A 21913-nucleotide genomic window follows, 5' to 3' on the forward strand; every position below is an offset into this window, starting at 1 on the left:
AGAGAATGTGATGTGCTGGGGTAGTTTCTCAAACTTCATTTTTGAGGGACATGGTGTGAGGAGTTAATGGTGAGAGGTGAGATTGGAAAGAAGTTGGCAGGAACAGATCACTCAGGGCTTAACTTTGCCCTCAGAGCACTAGCAAGCCACAGATGGACTTTCAGCAGGGGAGGGCCTGATCATATTTGTGCTTTAGACATACCTCTCTAGATGCCGAGTGGAGTGTAGATAGAACAGTGAAACAGGAGTCTGGGAAAGCAGAGACAAGGTTGGTTCAGGGGGCCCCGAGCAGGAGAGGAGGAGGAGGTTGGACCATAGCTGTGCAGAGGAAGAGGCTGAAAACAGGACTTAAGGTGACAAAATGCAAATAGGAAGCAGGGAGTGAAGGGAAATTGTACAAATCTAGGCAGACGCTCAGGTCTGCAGCCTGAGTGACGGGAGAGAGGGGGGATGGGAGCGCTGGCCCTAAGAATGGGACACAGGAGAGGGGTAGGATATGGAGCAAGATGTCAAGTTAGTTCATTGTAGGACTTGCTGAGTGTAAGTGAGGTGACTCTGGAATATCTGGCGACAAATCTGGGAGGCCTCTGAATAAGTGAGCCTAGGAAGATTTGTCATGGGGCAGAGTGACTTCCGCAGAAGTCAGGGGTACTGGCTCCCTATGGGACTGTTAGGATCAGGAAGAGAGTTTGGGTTACTGGCCGGTCATTGGAACACTGGGGAGGTTGTGGGGACCAGTGAAATATTGGAATCAAAGGTTGGCATTGGAGCACCTAGTGAGATTGTTGAAGACAGTGAAGTCATGGATACACATACTAGAGGTTGGTGAAAGTGTGGAGGGGTTGGGGTTATCATTAATTACTAGTGGGCCAGATGCAGTCCTTGGAGTTTTATGGAGACATCTGGACCAGTGAGGTTTGGGGGATCATCAGTGGTGGGGAGGAATGGCTGGAGGTGCTGTGGCCAGCTGGGGAGATTAAGATGTCAGTGGGAAACACTGGAAGTCAGGGGGATGTATGTTGGGAATCTGTGGGGTCATCTGTGAGTCACGGGGAGGCCAGGATAGGAAAGACGCCTGCTCTGGAGGGTTTCTCTGTTGCTAGGCAAACGGTTCCCAGGTCGCCGTTGCTAGGAACTTGTGCTTTTTAATGCCACGCCCCTTTCCTCTGTGGGCCCCGCCCCCGCAGCCAACCACACAACGGTCTCAGGCAGGAAGGCCGCGCCTACCTTTTCGCCCCGCCCACACCCCCCAGAACCGTTACCCGAGCGACGGCTGGGGTCGTCCCTCCTCCCGACCCTGTTGCCAATCGAAGAAACGTCTCCCGGGCGACGACCCCACCTCTTCCGGTGCGGGTCCGTAGCTTCCGGCAGGGGGCCCGGCGGCGGGCGGCGGTCCGGCAGCGGCGGGCCCGGGGTGGGGGGCGCCCAAGATGGCGGCGGGCGGCGCGGAGGGCGGCTCGGGCCCCGGCGCCTCCATGGGGGACTGCGCGGAGATTAAGTCGCAGTTCCGCACCCGCGAGGGCTTCTACAAGCTGCTCCCCGGAGACGGCGCCGCTCGCAGATCGGGTCCGGCGTCCGCCCAGACCCCGGCGCCGCCTCAGCCGCCGCAGCCCCCGCCGGGCCCTGCTTCCGCCTCCGGCCCCGGCGCCGCGGGGTCCGCGTCGTCTCCGCCACCCGCAGGCCCAGGGCCGGGGCCCGCGCTGCCCGCCGTGCGCCTCAGCCTCGTGCGTCTCGGGGAGCCGGACAACGCAGGAGCCGGGGAGCCTCCTGCCACGCCCGCGGGTCTGGGGGCCGGAGGAGACCGCGTCTGCTTCAACTTGGGCCGCGAGCTTTATTTCTACCCCGGCTGCTGCCGCCGCGGGAGCCAACGGGTGAGCGGCCTGCATCGCGGGAAACCGGGTGTTGAGAGGATGGGGTTCCCTAGGTGATCCGTAAGTGGAGGAAGGCCTGAACTGATCTGGGGCCCCGAGATAGGCATCCTAGATGTGATGGACATCCCAGGAGAAAAGGATTCTTTTTTTTTTTTTTAATTTGGATAGAGCAGGAGGGAAAAAGGGAGGATGAGAGAGAGAGAAACATCCATGTGAGAAGGACACATCTACTGGTTGCCACCCACACAACCCCAACTGGGACCGGGGACAAACTGCAACCAAGATACCTGCCCTTAGCGGAACCCGAACCTGGGACTGACTCTCTGGTCCGCGGGCCGACACTCTGACCGCTGAGCCAAACCGGCCAGGGCGAGAAAAGGGTTCTTGGAGGTAATGCCTAATTCCAATTCCAAAAGGTGATGGAAGGCCCCCTAGTGCTGGACATCCTGGAGGTGATGAGAAACTTTGGGGTCCTGTGGGACCCCCGGGTTATGTGTGGGGGTTCTGGGATGTTGAGTATTCTAGACCTGATGGAGAATCGGAGGTGATGTAGATCCTCCTGGGTTCTGGGGGGCAGGCATCCTGCAGGTGATGGGGCATCCTGAGGTGATGCAGAACCCAGGGATATTGCAGTATGTGGAGGTGTTAGGAGGGGGTGTTGAGACTTGGGCAGCCAAAGATCAGAATTTTGGAAATGATGGGGGCTTAGAGGTAATGGGGAGCCCAGAGAAAATTATGGTTCTGGAGGTAATGAGGATCCTGGAGGAAATGAGAATCTCTGGGCTTATGTGAGATCTGGAGGTGATGAGAAAGTCCAGAGGGGACATCCTCAGGCGTGATGGGTGTCTGTACAGTGGTCTAGGTGCCAGAAGGGATGAGACCCCTGGAGTTTACCGTGGTCATCGGAAGTGATGGGGATCCTGAGAGCCCAGAGGGGGTGAAGGTACCTCAGTGTGGGGGACCATCAGGTATAATGGGTCCCTGAACTGTTTGGGGGATCCTGAGATTTAGAGACTCCAAAGTAAAGGAACTCCTGAGATGGTAGAAGCCTGGGGATTTGGATGACCCTGAGTTTGGGAAGGGGGGTCTTGGAATATTTTGGTGCTAAGACCCAGGGAAGTTGGCTCAGGTTACGGGGCAGGACTGGAAAAGAATCAGAGCTCAGGGACTATGGGAACCCCGAACCCTGATGCTGTAAGTGAGGGTGTCCCTGAAGTTGGAGGGGTCCAACTTTGGGAAGGCACTGTGGTCTTATGCCAGGGTCAGGGGTGGGATCCTTTCTTTCTGTTTTTTTCCTTCTGTGTCTGAGATTTGGGTCCCTCTTCTTGTCTGTGGTTGCTCCCTCCCTCCCACTCACCCATTTATCTACCCACTTCCCTCAGGGGTTTGACCTGCTTCCTCTTGGTGGTTTCCCCCAACCTCAACATCCTCTTTCTTTCTCAGTGTTAGAAGCCATTAACTCCTTTTCTCCCATCACTTAAGTCTATTGACCTCAACAAGCCAATTGACAAGCGGATTTATAAGGGCACCCAGCCCACCTGCCACGACTTCAACCAGTTCACTGCTGCCACAGAGACCATCTCCCTGCTGGTGGGGTTCTCAGCTGGCCAGGTGCAGTACCTGGATCTCATCAAGAAGGATACCAGCAAGCTGTTCAATGAAGAGGTGATTGTGGGTCCCAGGGGGCCCCGTCCCTTCCCTCTCACCCACCCCCACACATACTGTTTGCCATTAGACTGCAGCTCCCTGGGGATCAGTGGAGGCCTGAGAGGGGCAGCATGAGGGAGAGAAGGGGGATGGACTGACAGCTATGTGGGATGGGTGACAAATAGCAGCTAGTGTGATAACAGTTAATAATGACACAGGTGCCTGCTGTGCCCAGGTCCTGTGCTTTAGCCATATGCTGAACACATTACTCCTGGAGTTTTCACCAACTAATGAGTTAGGGTTTGAGAGGCCCATTTTGCAGATCAGAGAATTGAGGCTAATCACTAGTTGGGACTTGTTTGAAGTCAAAGCCCTTGGTCTCCAAATTCTGGGCCATGTGGGCATTGGATTCAAATCCTTGCTGCACCACATTTACTCACTCTGTGGCTTTGGGAAGGTGACAGTGCCTCCCTGAGCCTCAGTTTTCCTCCTCTGCAAAATGTGATTTTCATTCTCACCTCAGGACTGTTGTAAAATCATTCATGGAGATTGCTTAGTCCTGGGCAGACTTGGCACAAGAGGAAATGCCAGCGAGGGGCCTTATCTGTGGTCAGGGACTACTCGTGCCCTGTATCTCTTTCTCTGTGCAGAGGCGGTATTTCATCTACACAGAATTGCGTGAATGGCTGAAGGGGGTGAGCAGAACAGTAAATGGAGTAAAAATACACTAGCTCACCCATTCACAGAATATTTACTAAGCGTTTGTTCTGTGCCAGGCCTGTTCTCAGCACTGGGATGTCTCATCTCAGTGAACAAAACAGACAGAGCGCCTGCCTTTGTGACACTTTCATCTAACTAGGGAGAGAGACAGATACCCAATAAATGGAATGTGCCGTGAGTCAGAAGGCCCTGAGTGCTGTGGAGAAAAACCAGCAGGGAAGGGCATGGGGAGTGCGTGGTGAGTTGTAAGTAGGGTGATGAGGAAGGGTCTCACTGGGAGGTGACATTGAAATAGAGACATGAAAGAGGCAAGTAGAGTTATCCAGGAAGGACATTCTGAGAAGAGGGAATAGCTAGGACAAGAGCCCTGAAGCAGGACCTGGGCAGCGCAGTTACTGAGGGGAGGGTGGTAGGTGAGTTCTGAGAAAGCAATTGAGGGGCCAGGTCATGGGAGGGCTGGAGGGCGTGGAAAGACTCGGGCTTTAGAGTCTCCCCTCCCCCCCGGGGTTCATCTGAGCCATAGAACACAGAAATGGTTTGATGTGATTATTTTCTCAATTCTTCCAAGAATGAGAAGCGGTGTAGATGCCTAGAAAAGAAGTCAATTCCTTCCGTTCAGTGGATATCTAAGGGCATTAGGGCTTAGTTCTCTCTGGAGTCCTGGTTGAGAAAGGCTGCCCTGGTGTGCAGAGTGGGAGGGCACCAGGCGCTGACTCACATTTTAACAGCAGCTCTCTGGCAACGGTGTAGAGAATGGACATGGGCAATGGTGGCCTGGTGGCCAGTCAGGCCATTGCAGGGTTGGTGATGGCTGGGACCAGGGTGGTTGAGGTGAGGGGTAAGCAGAAGTCAGGTGTTGTTTTTTTAAAATAATTTTCTTTTCTTTATTGATGTTTAGAGGGAGAGAGATATATAAATATCGATGAGAGAGAACATCGATTGGCCGCCTCCTGCATGCCCGCTAGTGGGGATGGAGCTCACATCCTAGGCATGTGCCCTGACCGGGAATTGAACCAGCATTCTCTTGGTGCATGAGTCAAAGCTCAGCGGTTAGAGCGTCGGCCTGCGGTCCAGAGAGACCCGGGTTCGGTTCCCACTAAGGGCACGTACCTTGGTTGCAGTTTGTCCCCAGCTCTGGTTGGGTCGTGCAGGTGGCAACCACTCGATGTGTCCCTTTCACATCTCTCTCTCTCTTTCTCCCGCTCTATCTGAACAAATTGTGGAAGGGTGTTCTCGGGTGAGGATAATTATAAAAAATAAAAAATAAAAGGATTAGATGCAAGTTACAAGGAGAAAAGGAGCAGAGATGAGCTGCAGGGAGGATGGGGTTGTCATTCTCATGTCCAGGAAACACCAGGCGCCTCTCACGTGCAGAGCTCTGTGCTCCGGGCTGGAACAGTGAGCCAAATAGACAAAGATCCTTTTTCTGGCGGAGCTGATACCCTGTGAATCAGTTTGTTGCCTTAAGCCTGACATGGTAAAGATGGTGAGGGGCATTAGATAGAGAGAGGACAGTTCTCTGGAAGGCAGGGCTTCCTCTTTGCCAAAGATGGGACATCCATGAGCTCCTGCGGCCGCCTGATGAGTGGCCCTTCTCCCCTTGCGTTCCCATGATCGTCCTCCTAGAGTGGGGGTCCTGGGCCACCTGTGACGGCCTCCTGGGAACCAGGTTAGGGAGGAGGCCTGTCAGGCTGATTACCTTCTCCCAACCCCCATTGTCTTCCCTGGCAGAGGCTGATTGACAAGACCAAGGTGACATACCTGAAGTGGCTGCCTGAGTCGGAGAGCCTGTTCCTGGCATCACACGCCAGCGGCCACCTGTACCTGTACAATGTCAGCCACCCGTGCGCCTCGGCGCCGCCCCAGTACAGCCTGCTGAAGCAGGGTGAGGGCTTTGCCGTCTATGCTGCCAAGAGCAAGGCACCCCGCAACCCACTGGCCAAGTGGGCGGTGGGTGAGGGGCCCCTCAACGAGTTTGCCTTCTCGCCCGACGGCCGGCACCTGGCCTGTGTCAGCCAAGACGGCTGCCTGCGTGTCTTCCACTTCGACTCCATGCTCCTGCGAGGGCTCATGAAGAGCTACTTTGGGGGCCTACTCTGCGTGTGCTGGAGCCCTGACGGGCGCTATGTTGTGACGGGTGGTGAAGACGACCTGGTCACCGTGTGGTCCTTCACCGAGGGCCGCGTGGTGGCCCGTGGTCATGGCCACAAGTCCTGGGTCAATGCTGTGGCCTTTGACCCCTACACCACAAGGGCCGAGGAGGCAGCAGCAGCCAGTGGTGACGGGGAACGGAGTGTCGAGGAGGAGGAGGAGCCTGAGGCAGCCGGCCCAGGCTTGAATGGGGGAGCCCCACTCTCCCCAATGCCAAAGGCTGGCTCCATCACCTACCGCTTCGGCTCTGCCGGCCAGGACACGCAGTTCTGCCTGTGGGACCTCACCGAAGACGTGCTTTACCCACATCCCCCCCTGGCCCGCACCCGCACGCTCCCCGGCACACCCAGCACCACACCACCTGCTGCCAGCAGCTCTCGGGGTGGCGAGCTGGGCCCCGGGCCCCTGCCCCGCTCGCTGTCCCGCTCCAACAGCCTCCCACACCCAGCGGGCAGTGGCAAGGCCTGTGGCCCTGGCACAGCGACAGAGCCGGGCACGCCATTTAGCATCGGCCGCTTTGCCACGCTCACACTGCAGGAACGGCGGGACCGGGGGGCGGAGAAGGAGCACAAGCGCTACCACAGCCTGGGCAACATCAGCCGGGGGGGCAGTGGGGGCGGCGGCAGCAGCGACAAGCCCAGTGGGCCTGTTCCCCGCAGTCGGCTGGACCCAGCCAAGGTGCTGGGCACGGCGTTGTGCCCACGCATCCACGAGGTGCCACTGCTCGAGCCCCTAGTGTGCAAGAAGATCGCCCAGGAGCGGCTGACGGTCCTCCTTTTCCTGGAGGACTGCATCATCACCGCCTGCCAGGAGGGCCTCATCTGCACCTGGGCCCGGCCGGGCAAGGCGGTGAGTCGGCCACACTGGCCTACCCGGGACCCGGGACCCAGGAAGAGGCGGGTTTTGGAAGGGGTTTGTCACTATTGCAGCCTCTAGCCCCGTGGGCTGAGGGGAACCGTGGAAACCTTAGTGTCTCAGAGCATGCCCTCTCACGTCGTAGAGTGACAGGCTCTCGAACCCTTGGCACAATCAGCAGAGAGAGGGTCGGGTAGAAGAGACAGCTGGGTGTGGTGGGGACCATGGCCAGCTCTCAGAAGGTCAGCCGGTGGGCCCAGCACAGCCAAATCTTACCACTTGTTACTTGAAGCCAGATCTGTATTTCAATGGCAAATGTGATTTTTAAAGGGTAAAACTTTTTGGATACTGCGGGTCAAGTTCTGTGGGGAAGACTGAGCCTTGGGCCCAGCATCCGGCGTGGAGCTGGACTGGGGATATGAGCCCAGTGCTGGAGGCACAGACTGGAATCCCAGGCTCGGGTCCAGCCCTGTACTTCTCCTTGTGTGACTTTGGGCAAGTCCCTGTCCCTCTCAGACTTCTGTCCTCTCTTAGGACAGGGAGGCTTGACGATGGGCAGTAAGGGGTTGGTGCGCCCACCCTTGGGGTGGCCATGGGGTTCAGAGAGGCCCCAGTAGGTGCTGCACAAATCTGATGCCTTTGTCACTTTGGAGCTGTGGACTCACGTCTCAGCTCAGGGCCGTGGCTTGGTTCCTTGGAAGGGAAGTTTTGGGATCATAGCGTCCTGTATCCCTAGAACTTAGAGTACAGTCTCAGAGCCTCATAGGTGGGGTGTTGAGATTTGGGGAGTCTGGAGAGTCCTGAAAGAGACCCGTCTGTCTCCCTAGTTCACAGACGAGGAGACCGAGGCCCAGACAGGGGAAGGAAGTTGGCCCAGGTCACCCAGCAAGTCAGTGGTAGAGGTAGGACTGTCCCTGAGTTCTTTCCCCCAGAACCTCAGGACTCTGCTCAGTTAGAAGGGGACCCGAGTTTTTTCCTCTTCTCCCCACTTCCACCCCTACCCTATCCTCTGATCAGGATCACCTGAAGACTTTAATTATTGTGTAAAGGTGCTGCCTGCTGGGACAGGGAAGCTAGTTGAGGTATAAGTTCCAGAATCTAGAGCAGCAGCCTGGGTGGGGGTATCTGGGGAGGACTGAAGGGCAAGACCTGGGTATTGGGAGCCCCAGGTGTTCTCTAACCCGTGGTGTCTTCCCTCTCGTCTTCCCCAGGGCATCTCCTCCCAACCAGGCAACTCCCCAAGCGGCACAGTGGTGTGAAGCCATGGATGTTGGGTTCCCCACCCCCACCCTGCCTCCTAGCCATAACCTTTCCGCTGACCTCACAGATGAACGTATTAACAAGACTAACCGTGACGGATGGACTGCTCCGGTTCTCCGCCCTGCACAAATTTGTGGGGCAGAGGGTCCCCTCAGACTGGCCTAGACCCTGGGGGGATATCGTGGCCCATGTGGCCTCAGCCTTGTCCCCACCCACTGCCAAGTACAATGACCCCTTCTGCTGAAGTATCAGTGTTAGCCTCATCCCTGTCCCCAGCATGTGACTGGTCACTGGGGTGGAGGGAGAAACTCCCCGCCCACAAGAGCCCCAGCTCTGCAGTGTGCCCCTCATTCTGTTGGCAGGGCAGGGGCAGCCTGCCCCTCCCTGACTCCCAACCCCAACTCCCCCTGCTGTTGTTTGTGCTTTTGAAGAGTGTTAAGTTATGGAAGCCCCTCAGGCCCTCCCTGTTCCCAGCACCTCTTATTTATACTAAAGTTCCCTGTTTTCACAGCGTCTCTGATCTCTTCCTCAGAGGTTGGAGGGAGTATGTGTGTGCTTTTTACTGTGTGCTACACCAATTCACTTTTTTTTACTTAATAAGAGAGAGTTTATTTGGAAAGTTACAGGGCCCTGGCCAGTGATTTAGCTGCTTGAACATTGTCCAGTGCACTGAAAGTCTGCCAGTTCGAAATTGGGGCACGTGTGGGAGGGTGGTGGGTGACTCAATGTTTCTCCCTCCTTTCTAAGCATGTCCTCAGGTGAGGATTTGAAGAAAAAAAAAAAGGAAAAGTTGCAGAGGTAGTAGAAGTGAGCTAGTTGGGCTGCATGGGCTCAGGAAACAAGTTGCAGAGACAAAAGAAGGGCCCTTGTGGTTTAGGAAAGTACACTTGGAAAGAAGATTCCAGCAGGCATGCTCTGGGGGTGAGAGCAGAGCACATCCATCAATCCACTTTAACGGGAGCAGCCAGCCCCCCCGCCCCCCAGTCCCTTTTAATAAGAAAAGGCAGGAAGAGGGGACATGCTCAGGGCACCAGCCCGCTCAGAGCAGGGCCCATTGGATGGAGAAGAGGCCTCTGCCCGCCAAACCCTTGAGGGAAGAGAACCACCAGTGCCCCCTCTTCAGAGCCCTCGGTGAGAGTTTGCAGAATTATTTGAAAATGCCCAAACTGTCCAAATTCGACATTACAGGGTCTTCCCAAATGGGGTCCCCCAGGCAGCTCCAGAGGCCCAGAGTGAGCGTGGGCCTTAGCCTTCTGCTGCCTCGGCCCTGGCTTGCGCGGCCCACCACCCAGAGCCAGCCGGAGACCAGTTTCCTCCTGGAGAACCGTCCGCCCTGGAAAGGACAACGAAATCCCTCCTGGCTGGCTCTCCTGCTCCGCCCTCCACCCCCCTGCCCGAAATGTTTCTGTTTCTAATCCTGGCCTGGGCAGGAATGTGGCTGCATGCCGGGGGTCAAGGAGCTATTTTGGGGGCTCCTTTGCCTCCCCCAGGCTTTGGCCAGCGGGTCACCCCTGGTCTTGGCTTCTGAGGGCCTCCCTTCCCAATTCTCACCACCCCTTCCCCACCTCCTGCCAAAAAAAAGTGTAAAGCAGTGGGCCTGAGGGCTAAATTTAAACTGTCCTGAAGTATGAATCTGGGCTGAGTCACCCACAAAGCTGCCCTGGCCTCCTGTTCCCCTCCCCAGGCCTCACCCCTTTCTCCTCCCCCCAACTCCAGGGCTTGGGAGGGTTGTTACAGGTCACTCTGGACCTCAATTGGCCCCCTTGGGAATGGGAGGGCTCATCTTTGGCTTGTCACACCTGTAGCTGTAGTTCCTCTACTCCACCTTCTAATAAGGGGTGTTGGAGGGTTGAGATTCTCTACCCCCCAGTCGCACACTGAAACATCCTGGGGGGGCCTGGTTTGTGAGGGGTTAAGGCTGGGAGGCGGGAGGGGGCTGGCCAAGGGGTGGGGAGAAGGGGAGGAGGCCTTTGCAGCTAGCAGAGAGAAGTGGCCAGAGGCCCAGGGGACAGCCAGGGACAGGCCGACATGCTGCCAGGGCCCTGGGGCCTGGACAGGGGCTGCTAGGCCCCCTGACGAGAGGACCCCGAGCCCCCGGCCCGGGGAGGGGGCCATGGTGCTGCCTGCCCAACATGTCAGCCGAGGTGCGGCTGAGGCGGCTCCAGCAGCTGGTGCTGGACCCTGGCTTCCTGGGGCTGGAGCCCCTGCTCGACCTTCTCCTGGGCGTCCACCAGGAACTGGGTGCCTCCGACCTGGCCCAGGACAAGTATGTGGCCGACTTCTTGCAGTGGGGTGAGTGCCTGCCTGCATGGGCTCCCCCAGACTGGGAGGTGGGGGTAGGGCAGAGGTAGAAAATGGGATTAGGCACAGGGGTAGCTCTTGGGGGACAGGATAGGCAAAGGGGAAATCTCCCCATTTAGGGGCCCAGAGCTTGGGTCTGGATCCTGGGGTGACGTGCCCCTACCCCTGTGCCACTCTTGCCGGGCATAGTGGGGTCGAGAGAGACCAAGGCGGCTGTGACTCAGAACCAGGACTTGGGAGCTATTGGAAGGCTGGCCTGTGAGCAGCCTCCATGATCCCCCTGCACCCATTTCCCCCAAGTCTAGGCCTGAGGACACGCGAGGAGTCCTATCTCCTGGGATGCCCACACACACCAAAACGGCCCCATGGCACTCCACCCTGGTTTCCCAGAGCACAGGGGCTAGCACAAGGGACAGGATGGGGCAGCTGCCAGGGGCGCGGCTGATAGACAGGTGTTCGGCGCCAGCCTCTCCAGCTGCCCCAACAGGTGCCCAGACACTGGGAGGGTTCGGTGACTCAGGCAGGCCCTGGGGGACACCCAGCTCCACAGACAGGTGCCATCCAGCACCCCTTCTATGTCCTGGATGGAAGAGCCCCCGCCACCCATTGGGTCCCTTTTAGTTGGCATGGGTCAGCTTTGACTCCTCTCCAGCTCCCCAGATCCACTAATTCTCCTTCATGACCTCCAGCCTTCCGTTTCTCCCACAAAGCCCCTTGCCAGGTCTTCCCTAGAAACAGGGCCAGTCCTCCAGAAGGAATATGCTTCAACCTCAGCCTCCTGCCCTGTCTGCCCCACCCTCTCCTGGCCCAGGACTCAGGCTCACTTGGGTTTCTGTGTCCGTGACAGCCTGCCACTCTGTCCCTCCACTGGTCTGTCCCGCAGTGGCTTGCTCTTGGTCCTTACGCTCTCTCTGGCCCTCTGTTTTCTTTTTCTGCCTTCTCAGGCTCCTCCTTTCCTGGTGTCCATCTCTTTGGAACTCGGGCCCTGCTCTTCTCCCTCTGTGTTCCATTTCACAGATGGGAAGGTGTAGGTCAAGGGCCAGGCCCCCCATCCTCTGGAAGAACCTTCTCCCCACCTCCCCACAGCCCTTAGCAGCTCTCTTAGATCCTCTTTTGCAGAGGGTGAAGTTTGGCCTGCAGGGTAAACTGAGACCTGAAGTGGGGGCAGAGGTCTGGCTCTCCTGTGAGGAGCAGTCCTTTTGTGGCCCGAGCAGTATCCTGCGGCCCCTCCCCTGCCGGCTTGGGTGGGGGAGGGGGCCTGGGTTCCCACTGCCTTAAAAGGGCTCAATGTCTTGGCTCTCTCCTCCCTCCCCTGTTGTCCTGGGCCCTTGCTGGTTCTTCCCTGCCAGCCCACTCTCCCCGAACCCCATGGAGGCCCCCTCTCCCCTCCGTAACCCACTGTATCTCCCCTCATTCCTACTCACCCCCATCCCTCTCTCCACTTTTCTCCGAGGTGCCCAGTGGCTTCCACCCCTGACGGGGTCTAGACCTCCTCCTCCTGTGTTCCTGAGCCTCCTGCCTCCACCCCCAGCTCCCCCATTCCCAAACTGTCCTGTTTAACATTCCTAGCTGTAGGACCTTGGGCAAATGACTTCACCTGTCTGAGCCTTGGGTCCCTATCTGTAAATAAGGGTAATAATAGAGAGCTCCTGGGGCTTCAGGGACTGAGAGCACACATTTGATCGGGCCTGCCCCCTCTTTAGCTCCTCCTGGCCCTGCCCCTAAAGCCAGTGTTTCCCAAAGTATGGTCCAAAGCCCCCCCGCCTCTGAATCTAGGGGGACTGGATAAAGCTGCATGTTCACACCTTTCCCCCATCACCCCATAGGGGGTGGGGTCCTGAAGCCTAGGGAGCCAGGGCTGGGCCTGTTCTCCCTGTTCTTCTGGGGTTTCCCTTCTGCAGACTTGTGTCCCCTCCACCCCTTTCCTGCTCCCACAGAGACCCTCTGGCCCAATGCCTTGTCCCAAAAAGGGCTTCTCAGACATCCCACCACACTCTTTGTAGGACAGCAGTTTTGCATCCCCAAAACCTCACAGTGTTTATGTGGGGAAGCCCTTGGGAAGCAAAGAGTCCTAAGGGGAGAGTCAGAAAGAGGGGGAGAGACAGAGAGGAGAACACAAGGGGCAGGGCCAGGGAGACAGGAACAGAGTGTGGGACTTCCTCCTCGTCTCCACTGTCAGTCCCAGTGACCTTCGGTTCTCACCGTCCCCCGCCCCCCAGTGGAGCCCATCGCGGCGAGGCTTAAGGAGGCCCGACTGCAGAGGGATGACTTCGAGATTCTGAAGGTGATCGGACGCGGGGCGTTCAGCGAGGTAAGAAGCCCTGAGCCGCAGCCACAACCCGGAGCTTTGACTTTTCCTGCCTTAGGCGGGACGTGGGAGTTGGGGCGGGGCCTTAGAAATTGATGAATGAGTTTAGAATCAAAGACCAGCGGGGGCGGAGCTTAGGATCAGTGGGCGTGGCGGGGCGGTGGGCGGGGTTTGGGTGGAGTCTTGTCTGGGCTATCCCAGGTGTTCCTCGCCACCTGTTTCGGCTTTCAGGTAGCGGTGGTGAAGATGAAGCAGACGGGCCAGGTGTACGCCATGAAGATCATGAATAAGTGGGACATGCTGAAGAGAGGCGAGGTGAGGCTGGTGGCTGGATGTGCAGGGCACTGAGGGTCCTCCGGACAGTCTCCCCAACCGCTTCAGCTCCTCCGGTGTTCCGCAGGTGTCGTGCTTCCGCGAGGAGAGGGATGTGTTGGTGAATGGGGACCGGCGCTGGATCACGCAGCTGCACTTCGCCTTCCAGGATGAGAACTACTTGGTGAGCCCCAGGCCCTGTAACTAGAGGGATGGACCTCCACCCCAAGGCTGTCGGTGAACGAGGCAGGGGCGGGGAGAGGTGCTAGGATGGGGGAGCTGCCTCGAAATGCCTGCGGGAGTCTGGGAGTCTGTGTAGTAGGAATAGACTCCCCTTTCCTGGATGGCGGATATTCCACACTGTTCTCTTCCCGGGCTGATGGCAGGGGCCTCGATACAGCTGCCCCACTGGGGGAGTCCTACCTGGAGTGGGAGAGTTCTGTAGAGTGTGTGTGGGCTACTGGGCAGAGGGTATCTGGGGGTGGGGTTCTACACTCGGCAGTAGGAGGTCTCTGGGGTCTCTTACCCCTCTCAGGGGAGTGAATCTCTGCCTAGTAACATCTGGCAGCATCCGGAGGTTGGGGGCGGGGATGGGGGGTGTCTGATTTGGCCTGGAAGATCTTTGGGGTTCCCTTGGGGCTGCTGCTGTGGGATTTCTGCCCAGGAATGAGGCATCTCTGGGAGTCTTTGTCCCTGGGCTATTAGCCATAGGACCAAGGGGGATTAATGACCCCCATGACATGCACCCTCCCAGTACCTGGTCATGGAGTACTATGTGGGCGGGGACCTGCTGACACTGCTGAGCAAGTTTGGGGAGCGGATCCCCGCAGAGATGGCACGCTTCTACCTGGCTGAGATCGTCATGGCCATAGACTCGGTGCACAGACTGGGCTACGTGCACAGGTGGGCACTAAAGGGGTTGAGGGGCAGGGCCTGAGGGTGGGGTGTGGAGAAGGGTAGCAATGATTGGACCCTGAAGGATATCACAAAAGTTGGAGCCCGGAGAGGGTGGGGCCTGGAGTGGGACCTGGCTGGTTGGGACCCACTGGAGACGGGCAGAGGAGGGGAGGCCTGAGAGCAAGGCCTGGAGGCTTAGGAATTGGAGAGCCTAGTCCCTAAGAGGGGGGGGGGGTCACGACCCTGAGATGGTGGAAGGCTTACTTATCCCACCTCAAGTCCCATCTTTCCTCTGTGCAGGGACATCAAACCAGACAACATCCTGCTGGACCGCTGCGGCCACATCCGCTTGGCCGACTTTGGTTCCTGCCTCAAGTTGCGGGCTGATGGAACGGTGAGCAGTGAGGCTGCACCTGCCTGCTGCCTGCCCCAGCGAGGGGTGGGGTCAGGTGCGAGCGTGGGGCAGGCTGAGCTAGGCCTAGATTCGGAGGGGGGAGGAGGAGAACCAGGCCTGTGTGCTGGGCTGGCGGTTAAAACAGGCAGAGGGTGGGACTAAGCGCTGGGGCGTGGCTGAGGCGGAGCCATGGCTCGAAGGGGAAGGGCTGAGCCCAACTCGGGTTCTGTCGGCTCAGGTGCGGTCGCTGGTGGCTGTGGGCACTCCCGACTACTTGTCCCCCGAGATCTTGCAGGCCGTGGGCGGCGGTCCGGGGACAGGCAGCTACGGGCCCGAGTGTGACTGGTGGGCCCTGGGCGTGTTCGCCTATGAAATGTTCTATGGGCAGACGCCTTTCTACGCCGACTCCACGGCAGAGACCTATGGCAAGATCGTGCACTATAAGGTGAGCAGGGCCCTTGGAGCCCCTGATCCCTTTGCACCTGCTCCCAGGCTGACAGCACCGCTCTTCCTCTTCCCCTGAGCAGGAGCACCTTTCTCTACCACTAGCTGACACAGGAGTCCCTGAGGAAGCTCGGGACCTCATTCAGCGACTGCTGTGTCCCCCGGAGACACGGCTGGGCCGGGATGGAGCAGGCGATTTCCAGAAGCATCCTTTCTTCTTTGGCCTCGATTGGGATGGTCTCCGAGACAGCGTGCCTCCCTTTACTCCGGATTTTGAGGGTGCCACCGACACGTGCAACTTCGATGTGGTGGAAGAAGGGCTCACTGCCATGGTGAGCGGGGGCGGGGTAGGTACCTGCGACCCTGCTCCCCTCATCCCTTCTCCATAAAGTTCGGGTTAGGAGAGTGCCCACCTCCTGGGGTTCTGAAATCATTTCTCCTCTGACCAAATGCTCTGTGCCTGTCCAGTGCTGGGAACCCAGCAGTGACCTAGACTCACCGTCAGTGGGGGACACAGACTTGCCCCCAAACAACGACAACCACAACCCAGAGAAAGCAGCCTGAGATGAGGGAATGTGGGGGGCAGGGTCCTGGAGGAGGGCACCATCTGAGCTGAGACCTGGAGGGATGAGAGGTCAAAGCAGGTGAGCACCAGATAGAAATCTCCCTCCCTTAGGTCATCTCTCTCTCAACTGTTCCACAAGCTATCTCGGCATGCTTACTCAGCCTGCTGCCCTTGTGCTGGGCAGTGCTGGGGACGCACAGACGGTCAGCCCTGGCCTCTCATCCTCTTCCGGTCTGGAAAAGTATATGATACTGTGGCGAGTGCCCTGAGGGAAACAGCAGGACACAATAATGATGGAGGGAACATTTTATATAGACCCTAAGTAAGGGTGGGTTTGGGGGGGGTGTTTAAGCCAAGACTGGGAAGGGGTGAAGAGCCAGCCCTGTCAACTGGTGGTCACCTCCTGTCTGATTCTCTTGTATAGGAGACGCTGTCAGACATTCGAGAAGGCGTGCCACTGGGGGTCCACCTGCCTTTCGTGGGCTACTCCTACTCCTGCATGGCCCTCAGGTAAGTGCTGCCCAGGAGGTTGCTTGAGGTTACGGTATCCTGGCCCCTCAGCCCCCAGTAGAATTGCAGGATCAGTCTTGGGACCTTACTGTCTTTGTACCTAGGACTCTTAGGAACCCAGAGCTGTAGGATCTTAAAATCTCAGACCATAGTACTTTGAAATTTTAGATTCAACTGTAAAACCTCAGAGCCATAGACTTGACCTTCCAGAATCTTCCTACCTCCCACTTTTAGATTTCTAGTACACAGAGTCGTGGGACCTCAGAATCCTAGAAAATGTTTAGCATTTTTAAATCAATTTTAAAATAACACAAACTCAATGAATCACTCACATAACCATAAAGCCTTTTTAAAACATTAATTCTATCCCTGACTGGATAGCTCAGTTGGTTAGAGCATTGTCCAAAACACCAAGGTACAGGTTTGATCCCCAGTCAGGGCACATACAAGAATCAACCAATGGCCCTGGCCGGTTTGGCTCAGCGGTTGGAGTGTTGGCCCGTGAACCAAGGAGTTGTGGGTTCGATTTGTACCTTGGTTGTGGTCTGGTCCCTGGCTCCAGTCAGGGTCGTGCAGGAGGTAACCAATTGATGAGTCTCTCTCACATCGGTGTTTCTCTCTCTCTCACTCCCACTCTCATCTGAAGATAAATGGAAAAATATCCTCAGGTGAAGTTTTAAAAAAAAGAATCAACCAATGAATGCATAAATAAGTGGAACAAGTCGATGTTTCTCTTTCTCTCCTTTCCACTCTCTCTAAAATCAATAAAATAAAAATAACAAAAATAAAACATTAATTATACTAATAAAACATTGCTTGGCATTAGTAAATTATAAAATATGGTTAAGAAAAAGGAAGCCCACCATCAGCAATGGTCCCTGGTTCAAGCACACACATTTAACAACCCTGAGAACATGCTACATTTTGTTACCAATGTTACTGCAAACACTATTTTTAAAATCTGTTTTTATTGGTTTTTAGATAGAGAGGAAGGGAGAGGTAGAAACATCAACTGGCTGCCTCCTGCACGACCCCCACTGGGGATCGAGCCCACAACCTGGGCATGTGCCCTGTCTGGGAATCCAACCAGTGACCTCCTGGTGCACAGGAGATGCGTGGGAGGACGCCCAATCCACTGGGCCACACCAGCCCGGCTGCAAACCCATTTCTTAACATGAATGAACTACAACCTGATCCTGACCCACTGTGTATATTCTCCTTACCGGGCAGGTCAGGACTCAGCCTGTCCTCTCTGCTCTAAGCCAGGCTCCATGAGCAGCCACAGGTCGGCCTAGGTGCATATGCAGGACAGTTAAATCCTTGAGACAGAGTTCCATGGAGGGGTTGCTGGGTTTATGAGAGACATCCACTTTTATTGCCATTTTGCATTTAGAGGGGGGTTTGTCTCCCCACAGTGGCTGGGTATGAGGGATTGTGCACATGTCTAGGAATATACACCCAGTCATAAGACTATATCTTTGGAGGTGGCCAGAGCTGGGCCGCATTCCCCTCATTGGGTCCCTCTCACTGTCCTGAAGCTCTAAGAAAGGATCACATGGAGAGGGAGGAGATGAGTGGACCCTGGAACATGAGTGTTTGTACCCCAAGTTCCTGCAGAAGGTACAGAGGGCAGCTCCCAGGGGCCTGAGGCCATACAAGGGGCAGACCTTTTCCTTTCTAAGAGGAGGACATGTCACACCAAACTAGCAACTTGTTCCCTTCACTCTGCCCCCTCCCCCTCCCGAAACCGGGGGATCTTCCGATCTGGTTGCCCCATGCCCACAGGCTAGGGAGTCCTGGCTCTCTCCCCCTTGCCCTCTCCCCCTCCGCAGGGATGATGAGGTCCAAGGCCCCACACCCATGGAACTGGAGGCTGAGCCATTGCCTGAGCCACCAGTGGAAGTGCCCAGACTGGAGCCCACGGCACCGCCACCAGAAGAAACGGTAAGTTGTTGGAGGAAAGGGTCAGTCGGAGAAAAGGCAGATTTCCAGGGTAGTGAGCACCATGGAGCACTAAGCCCTCTGAGAGCTTACTCACAGAAAGAGACGGAAAACAGACATTACTTCAGTCAGAGATGATCAGAGGGCACTGAGTGTGTGTGCAGGGGGCTCTCTGGGGAGGCGAAGCCCTGCAGAAGGAGGAGGATCGCCCATGGGAAGAAAAGTAACCTTGGGTTAGCAGAGAAAAGCTTCAGGGCAAAGGCCCCGAGGTGGGAACCAGATGGTTTGTTCTTGACTGTCAAAGGAGGGTACTGAGGCTGAACTGTTCTAGCAGAAGCCAGGTGAAGAGTGAGGGGAGGGGAGGCTGCAGAGGCCAGCCGAAACAAACCGATAGGGCCTTTTGGTACAGCAGGCCTTCTCCTGAAGGCACGGAGGAGCTGGAGAATTTTTGAACAAGGGCTCAACGTGGTCAAGTTGAGTTTGTGTTTTAGTAACAACCCTTTGGTTCCTGTAAGGAGGTGGATGGAAGTGGAGCCCACTGCTGGCTGGAGACCAAGGTGGGAGCTGGGTTAGAGAAAGAGGATGCTTGGATCACTGCAGGAGCTGTGGGGACTCCAGAAAGATCTAGGGATGGGGGAGTAGAGGACAAGAGAGGATCCCTGGCCTGGAACCTATGTCCAAGTCTTGAGTGCTCCAAGAGCCACAGGCAGCCCTAAGCCCAGTCCCCATATGCAGGCTGAAGTGGCAGTTCCAGCGGCAATCCCAGCGGCTGTGGCAGAGGCCGAAGTGACTTTGCAGGAGCTCCAGGAGGCCCTGGAGGAAGAGATGCTTACCCGGCAGAGCCTAAGCAGGGAGCTGGAGGCCATCCGCACGGCCAACCAGAACTTCGCCAGGTCGGGGTCAGGGCACAGGGGCCTGTCGCTACCTTTAGCAGCCTCTCTCAGAGACCTCAAAGGGCTCACGGTCCTTACCTCCCCTCAGTCAACTCCGCGAGGCTGATGCTAGGAATCGAGACCTGGAGGCGCACATCCAGCAGCTGCAAGAGCGGATGGAGGGTCTGCAGGCGGAGGGAGCGGCAGGTGAGTCCCTCATTCGCCCCTTTTCCCTAAGGCATCAGGGGAGGTGGGCGCGCCAGCGTGTGTGGACACCTGGGGGAGGGCGAGGGGCCCAGGCTGGGGCACACTGCGCCACCGCCCCCTCCGTCACTCCACGCACCCTACGCCTCTCTCTTCTCCTTCCAGCTGTCACGGGGGTCCCCAGTCCCCGGGCCACGGATCCACCTTCCCATGTAAGACCCCTCTTTTTCCCCTGCGTCAAGCCTGCTGCCCCCTCTGCTGACTGTCCCCGTCCAAAGTTAGGGCTCACCTATTTCTCTGGGGTTCCAGGCAACAGAATCTTCCATTCAGTCCCAGATCTCCCACGGTTCAGGCCTTCCACCAAATCCCACCCAGGAGTTCCCTCGATTCCCTCCCGGACCTCGTCTCCCCTCGCGGCTCCCCTCGCTGTCTCTCATCCCCGCTCACCCCCACTCCCACCCCCACCCCCGCCGAGGTGGCCGGGGCTCCGATTGGGTCACCTGTCCCTTCTCTCTCCAGCTAGATGGCCCCCAGGCCGTGGCTCTGGGCCAGTGCCCGCTGGTGGGGCCAGGCCCCATGCACCGCCGCCACCTGCTGCTCCCTGCCAGGGTACGTCCGGCTGCTCACACCCAACCGCTGCCGCCACCGCCGCCGCCGCTGCTGCGCACCCGCCTGGCTCCAAGAACCCCAAGCCTCCTCTGCTTAGCTGCGCCTCTGTAGGGCGGGGCCGCTAGCGGGAGGGAGTGTGCTTTGGCAGCCAATCAACACAGGCCGCTAGAAATCAGCCAATGACAAGTTCGGGCAAGACTAGAGGCTTGGGAGCCGACCAACCACAGCTGCCCGAGTTGCTGGGGATGGGGCGGAATGTTGACTAACCTACGAGGGGAGGCGGAGCGAGTCTCAGCAACCAATCAGGAGCCCGTTTACACCAGCACTGATCCCGCCCTTTCGCTCCCAGGTCCCTAGGCCTGGCCTATCGGAGGCGCGTACGCTGTTCCTGTTCGCCGCTGCTCTGGCTGGTACCACCGCCCTGGGCTGCACTGGGTTGGTGGCCTACGCAGGCCATCTCACCCGGCTCTGGCACTGCCCAGGAGCCATCTTCGCCCCCTGAACTTTAGAACCCCAGCCTGTTCTTCATTCGGGCCTCGCTGGAGGGTTGGGTGACCCGGGCTCGGCTCGGAAGCCATTTCTACCCGGTTCACACCACTCCAAGTGTGGGTCTCCACCCCAGCTCCAGCCTGGTGATCCGGCCCGTCCCCTGGCGGCCGAGGAGGGAGGAGCCGGGCCGAGGCCGGAGCGCGGGGCTAAAAGGAGGCTTGTAACCCGGAGTGGTGCTGCAGCTGTTGGGTGGAATCTCGGATCACTTCCTCCGGCCTGACTGAGGCCGCCACGTGGATGGGCAAACTGCGATCTAGGGAAGGCAGAAGGGCCAGAGCTCAGCCATCCGTTTTTCACCCTCCACGCACCCCGCCCACATCGGCTGGAAAACCACAAATCCTCCTTATGCATGAGGCCCTGCCCTCCCGGGAACGTTCTCTGCGAGAGGAGAACGTCTAGCTCGAGCCCCGCTGCTCTCTCGGGAATCGTTCGCTTTTGCTAGCCCCGCTTTTTCGGGGCCTCCTGCGCCCACCTCACGTGTGCTGCTCTTGGAGCCACAGCCGGCTCCTCCCGCCTCGGCGGTTTGGGTATTTATTGACCAGTCCTCCGAAAGGCTCCAGGATCCCAGCACCCTAATCCACGTTTTGGATGCACTGAAACCCCGATCTTCCTCGGTATTTATTGTCTCTCCCCACCTAGGAACCCCACCCCCGACCCTCGAGAATAAAAGGCCCTCTTGTCTGCCCAAAGCTCTGAACTCCACGGGGTCTGATGCTTGCGTTGCGGTAAAGAGGTTGCTCAGTGGGCCAATCGGAAGGCGAGGGTAGGCGGCCAATGGCCTTGCGGGGACTTAGCCGAAGCGGACGAATCAGGGATGTGGGTGGGGACTCAGGGGCGTGGCCTCACCACCCGACCAATTGGGGAAGGCGAATGGGCAACCCCCAGAGACCCCGCCCATTGTCCAGCTGTGGCCCAGCTGTGCCGGAGAAGGGGGCTGGTTCGGCCGCGCGCTAGTCCATCCTCCTCCTACTGCGCCTGCGCGGGCCACGCGCATCCGCTCCAGGGACTCAACGCTTTAGAAAAGTTACAGCAAACTTTCTAGCCTGTTTCGCCCGCCCCTTCTCCGTGCCAGACCCGCCCCCCTGTGGAGCCGGGAATTCCGAGGGGCGGAGCGCCGGCCGAGATGGGGAGTGTGGGGGCCTTCAGAGGACCCTGGAGAAGGAGGCGTGCAGAAGCTCAGTCTCGGGGCGGAGGTGGCTTCGCGCCCTTAGTCCTCCCGGACGGCCCGTTACCTTCTCCGTTGTCCCGATGGGAAACTGAGGCCCTGAGCCAGAGACACACGCGGGGGGAGGCAAAAAGAGCGGCCTGAGGCGGAGGGAAAACAAAGGGAGAATCACGGACAGACGAGGAGGGGGACGGGCACACACAGACACTGGGAGAGGGACCCTCCTGGGGCGCTGGGCCTGGCATTGGGGTTCGCAGGGTCGCCAGGGGGAGAAGATCGGGAAGCGTGAAGGGGGGGCGGAGAGGGGGGACGGGCGGGGGAGGGGGCTGGGGAAAGCC

The 21913-nt window shown here is 57.7% G+C and overlaps 2 protein-coding genes across 6 annotated transcripts; both read left to right on the plus strand.

The window, feature by feature from the left end:
- Positions 1-1337: 1337 nt before the first annotated feature.
- On the plus strand, positions 1338-9012 carry DMWD (DM1 locus, WD repeat containing). The gene is made up of 5 exons (XM_036274891.1): positions 1338-1871; positions 3354-3536; positions 5970-7238; positions 8072-8146; positions 8456-9012. Exons 1-5 carry the CDS (start codon positions 1431-1433, stop codon positions 8501-8503), a joined length of 2016 nt encoding a protein of 671 aa, XP_036130784.1. The 5' UTR covers positions 1338-1430; the 3' UTR covers positions 8504-9012.
- A 1482-nt stretch (positions 9013-10494) lies between these two features.
- Positions 10495-21099, plus strand: DMPK (DM1 protein kinase). Of its 5 annotated transcripts, none has more exons than XM_036275467.1 (15): positions 10495-10796; positions 13025-13116; positions 13345-13428; positions 13514-13609; positions 14180-14328; positions 14623-14716; positions 14955-15161; positions 15244-15507; positions 16150-16235; positions 18068-18179; positions 18912-19069; positions 19158-19255; positions 19418-19464; positions 19772-19861; positions 20211-21099. In XM_036275467.1, exons 1-15 carry the CDS (start codon positions 10637-10639, stop codon positions 20361-20363), a joined length of 1890 nt encoding a protein of 629 aa, XP_036131360.1. In that variant the 5' UTR covers positions 10495-10636; the 3' UTR covers positions 20364-21099. The 5 variants fall into 5 exon arrangements, with proteins under 5 accessions (XP_036131360.1, XP_036131359.1, XP_036131362.1 ...); XM_036275466.1 differs by having other exon boundaries at positions 19776-19861; positions 20211-20918; XM_036275469.1 differs by having other exon boundaries at positions 15244-15492; positions 20211-20918.
- Positions 21100-21913: the final 814 nt, after the last annotated feature.

This window comes from Molossus molossus, unplaced genomic scaffold, assembly GCF_014108415.1.
Source record: "Molossus molossus isolate mMolMol1 unplaced genomic scaffold, mMolMol1.p scaffold_m16_p_21, whole genome shotgun sequence".
Lineage (NCBI taxonomy): Eukaryota > Metazoa > Chordata > Mammalia > Chiroptera > Molossidae > Molossus > Molossus molossus.

Coding starts and splice junctions, on each gene's coding strand:
- DMWD (XM_036274891.1), top strand. CDS start 1,431: ATGGCGGCGGGCGGCGCGGAGGGCGGCTCGGGCCCCGGCGCCTCCATG. Junction 7,239..8,071: donor GGGCCCGGCCGGGCAAGGCG/GTGAGTCGGCCA, acceptor CTGTCTCCCTAG/TTCACAGACGAGGAGACCGA. Junction 8,147..8,455: donor CCAGCAAGTCAGTGGTAGAG/GTAGGACTGTCC, acceptor CGTCTTCCCCAG/GGCATCTCCTCCCAACCAGG.
- DMPK (XM_036275466.1), top strand. CDS start 10,637: ATGTCAGCCGAGGTGCGGCTGAGGCGGCTCCAGCAGCTGGTGCTGGAC. Junction 13,610..14,179: donor TCCAGGATGAGAACTACTTG/GTGAGCCCCAGG, acceptor GCACCCTCCCAG/TACCTGGTCATGGAGTACTA. Junction 19,070..19,157: donor GCCAACCAGAACTTCGCCAG/GTCGGGGTCAGG, acceptor ACCTCCCCTCAG/TCAACTCCGCGAGGCTGATG.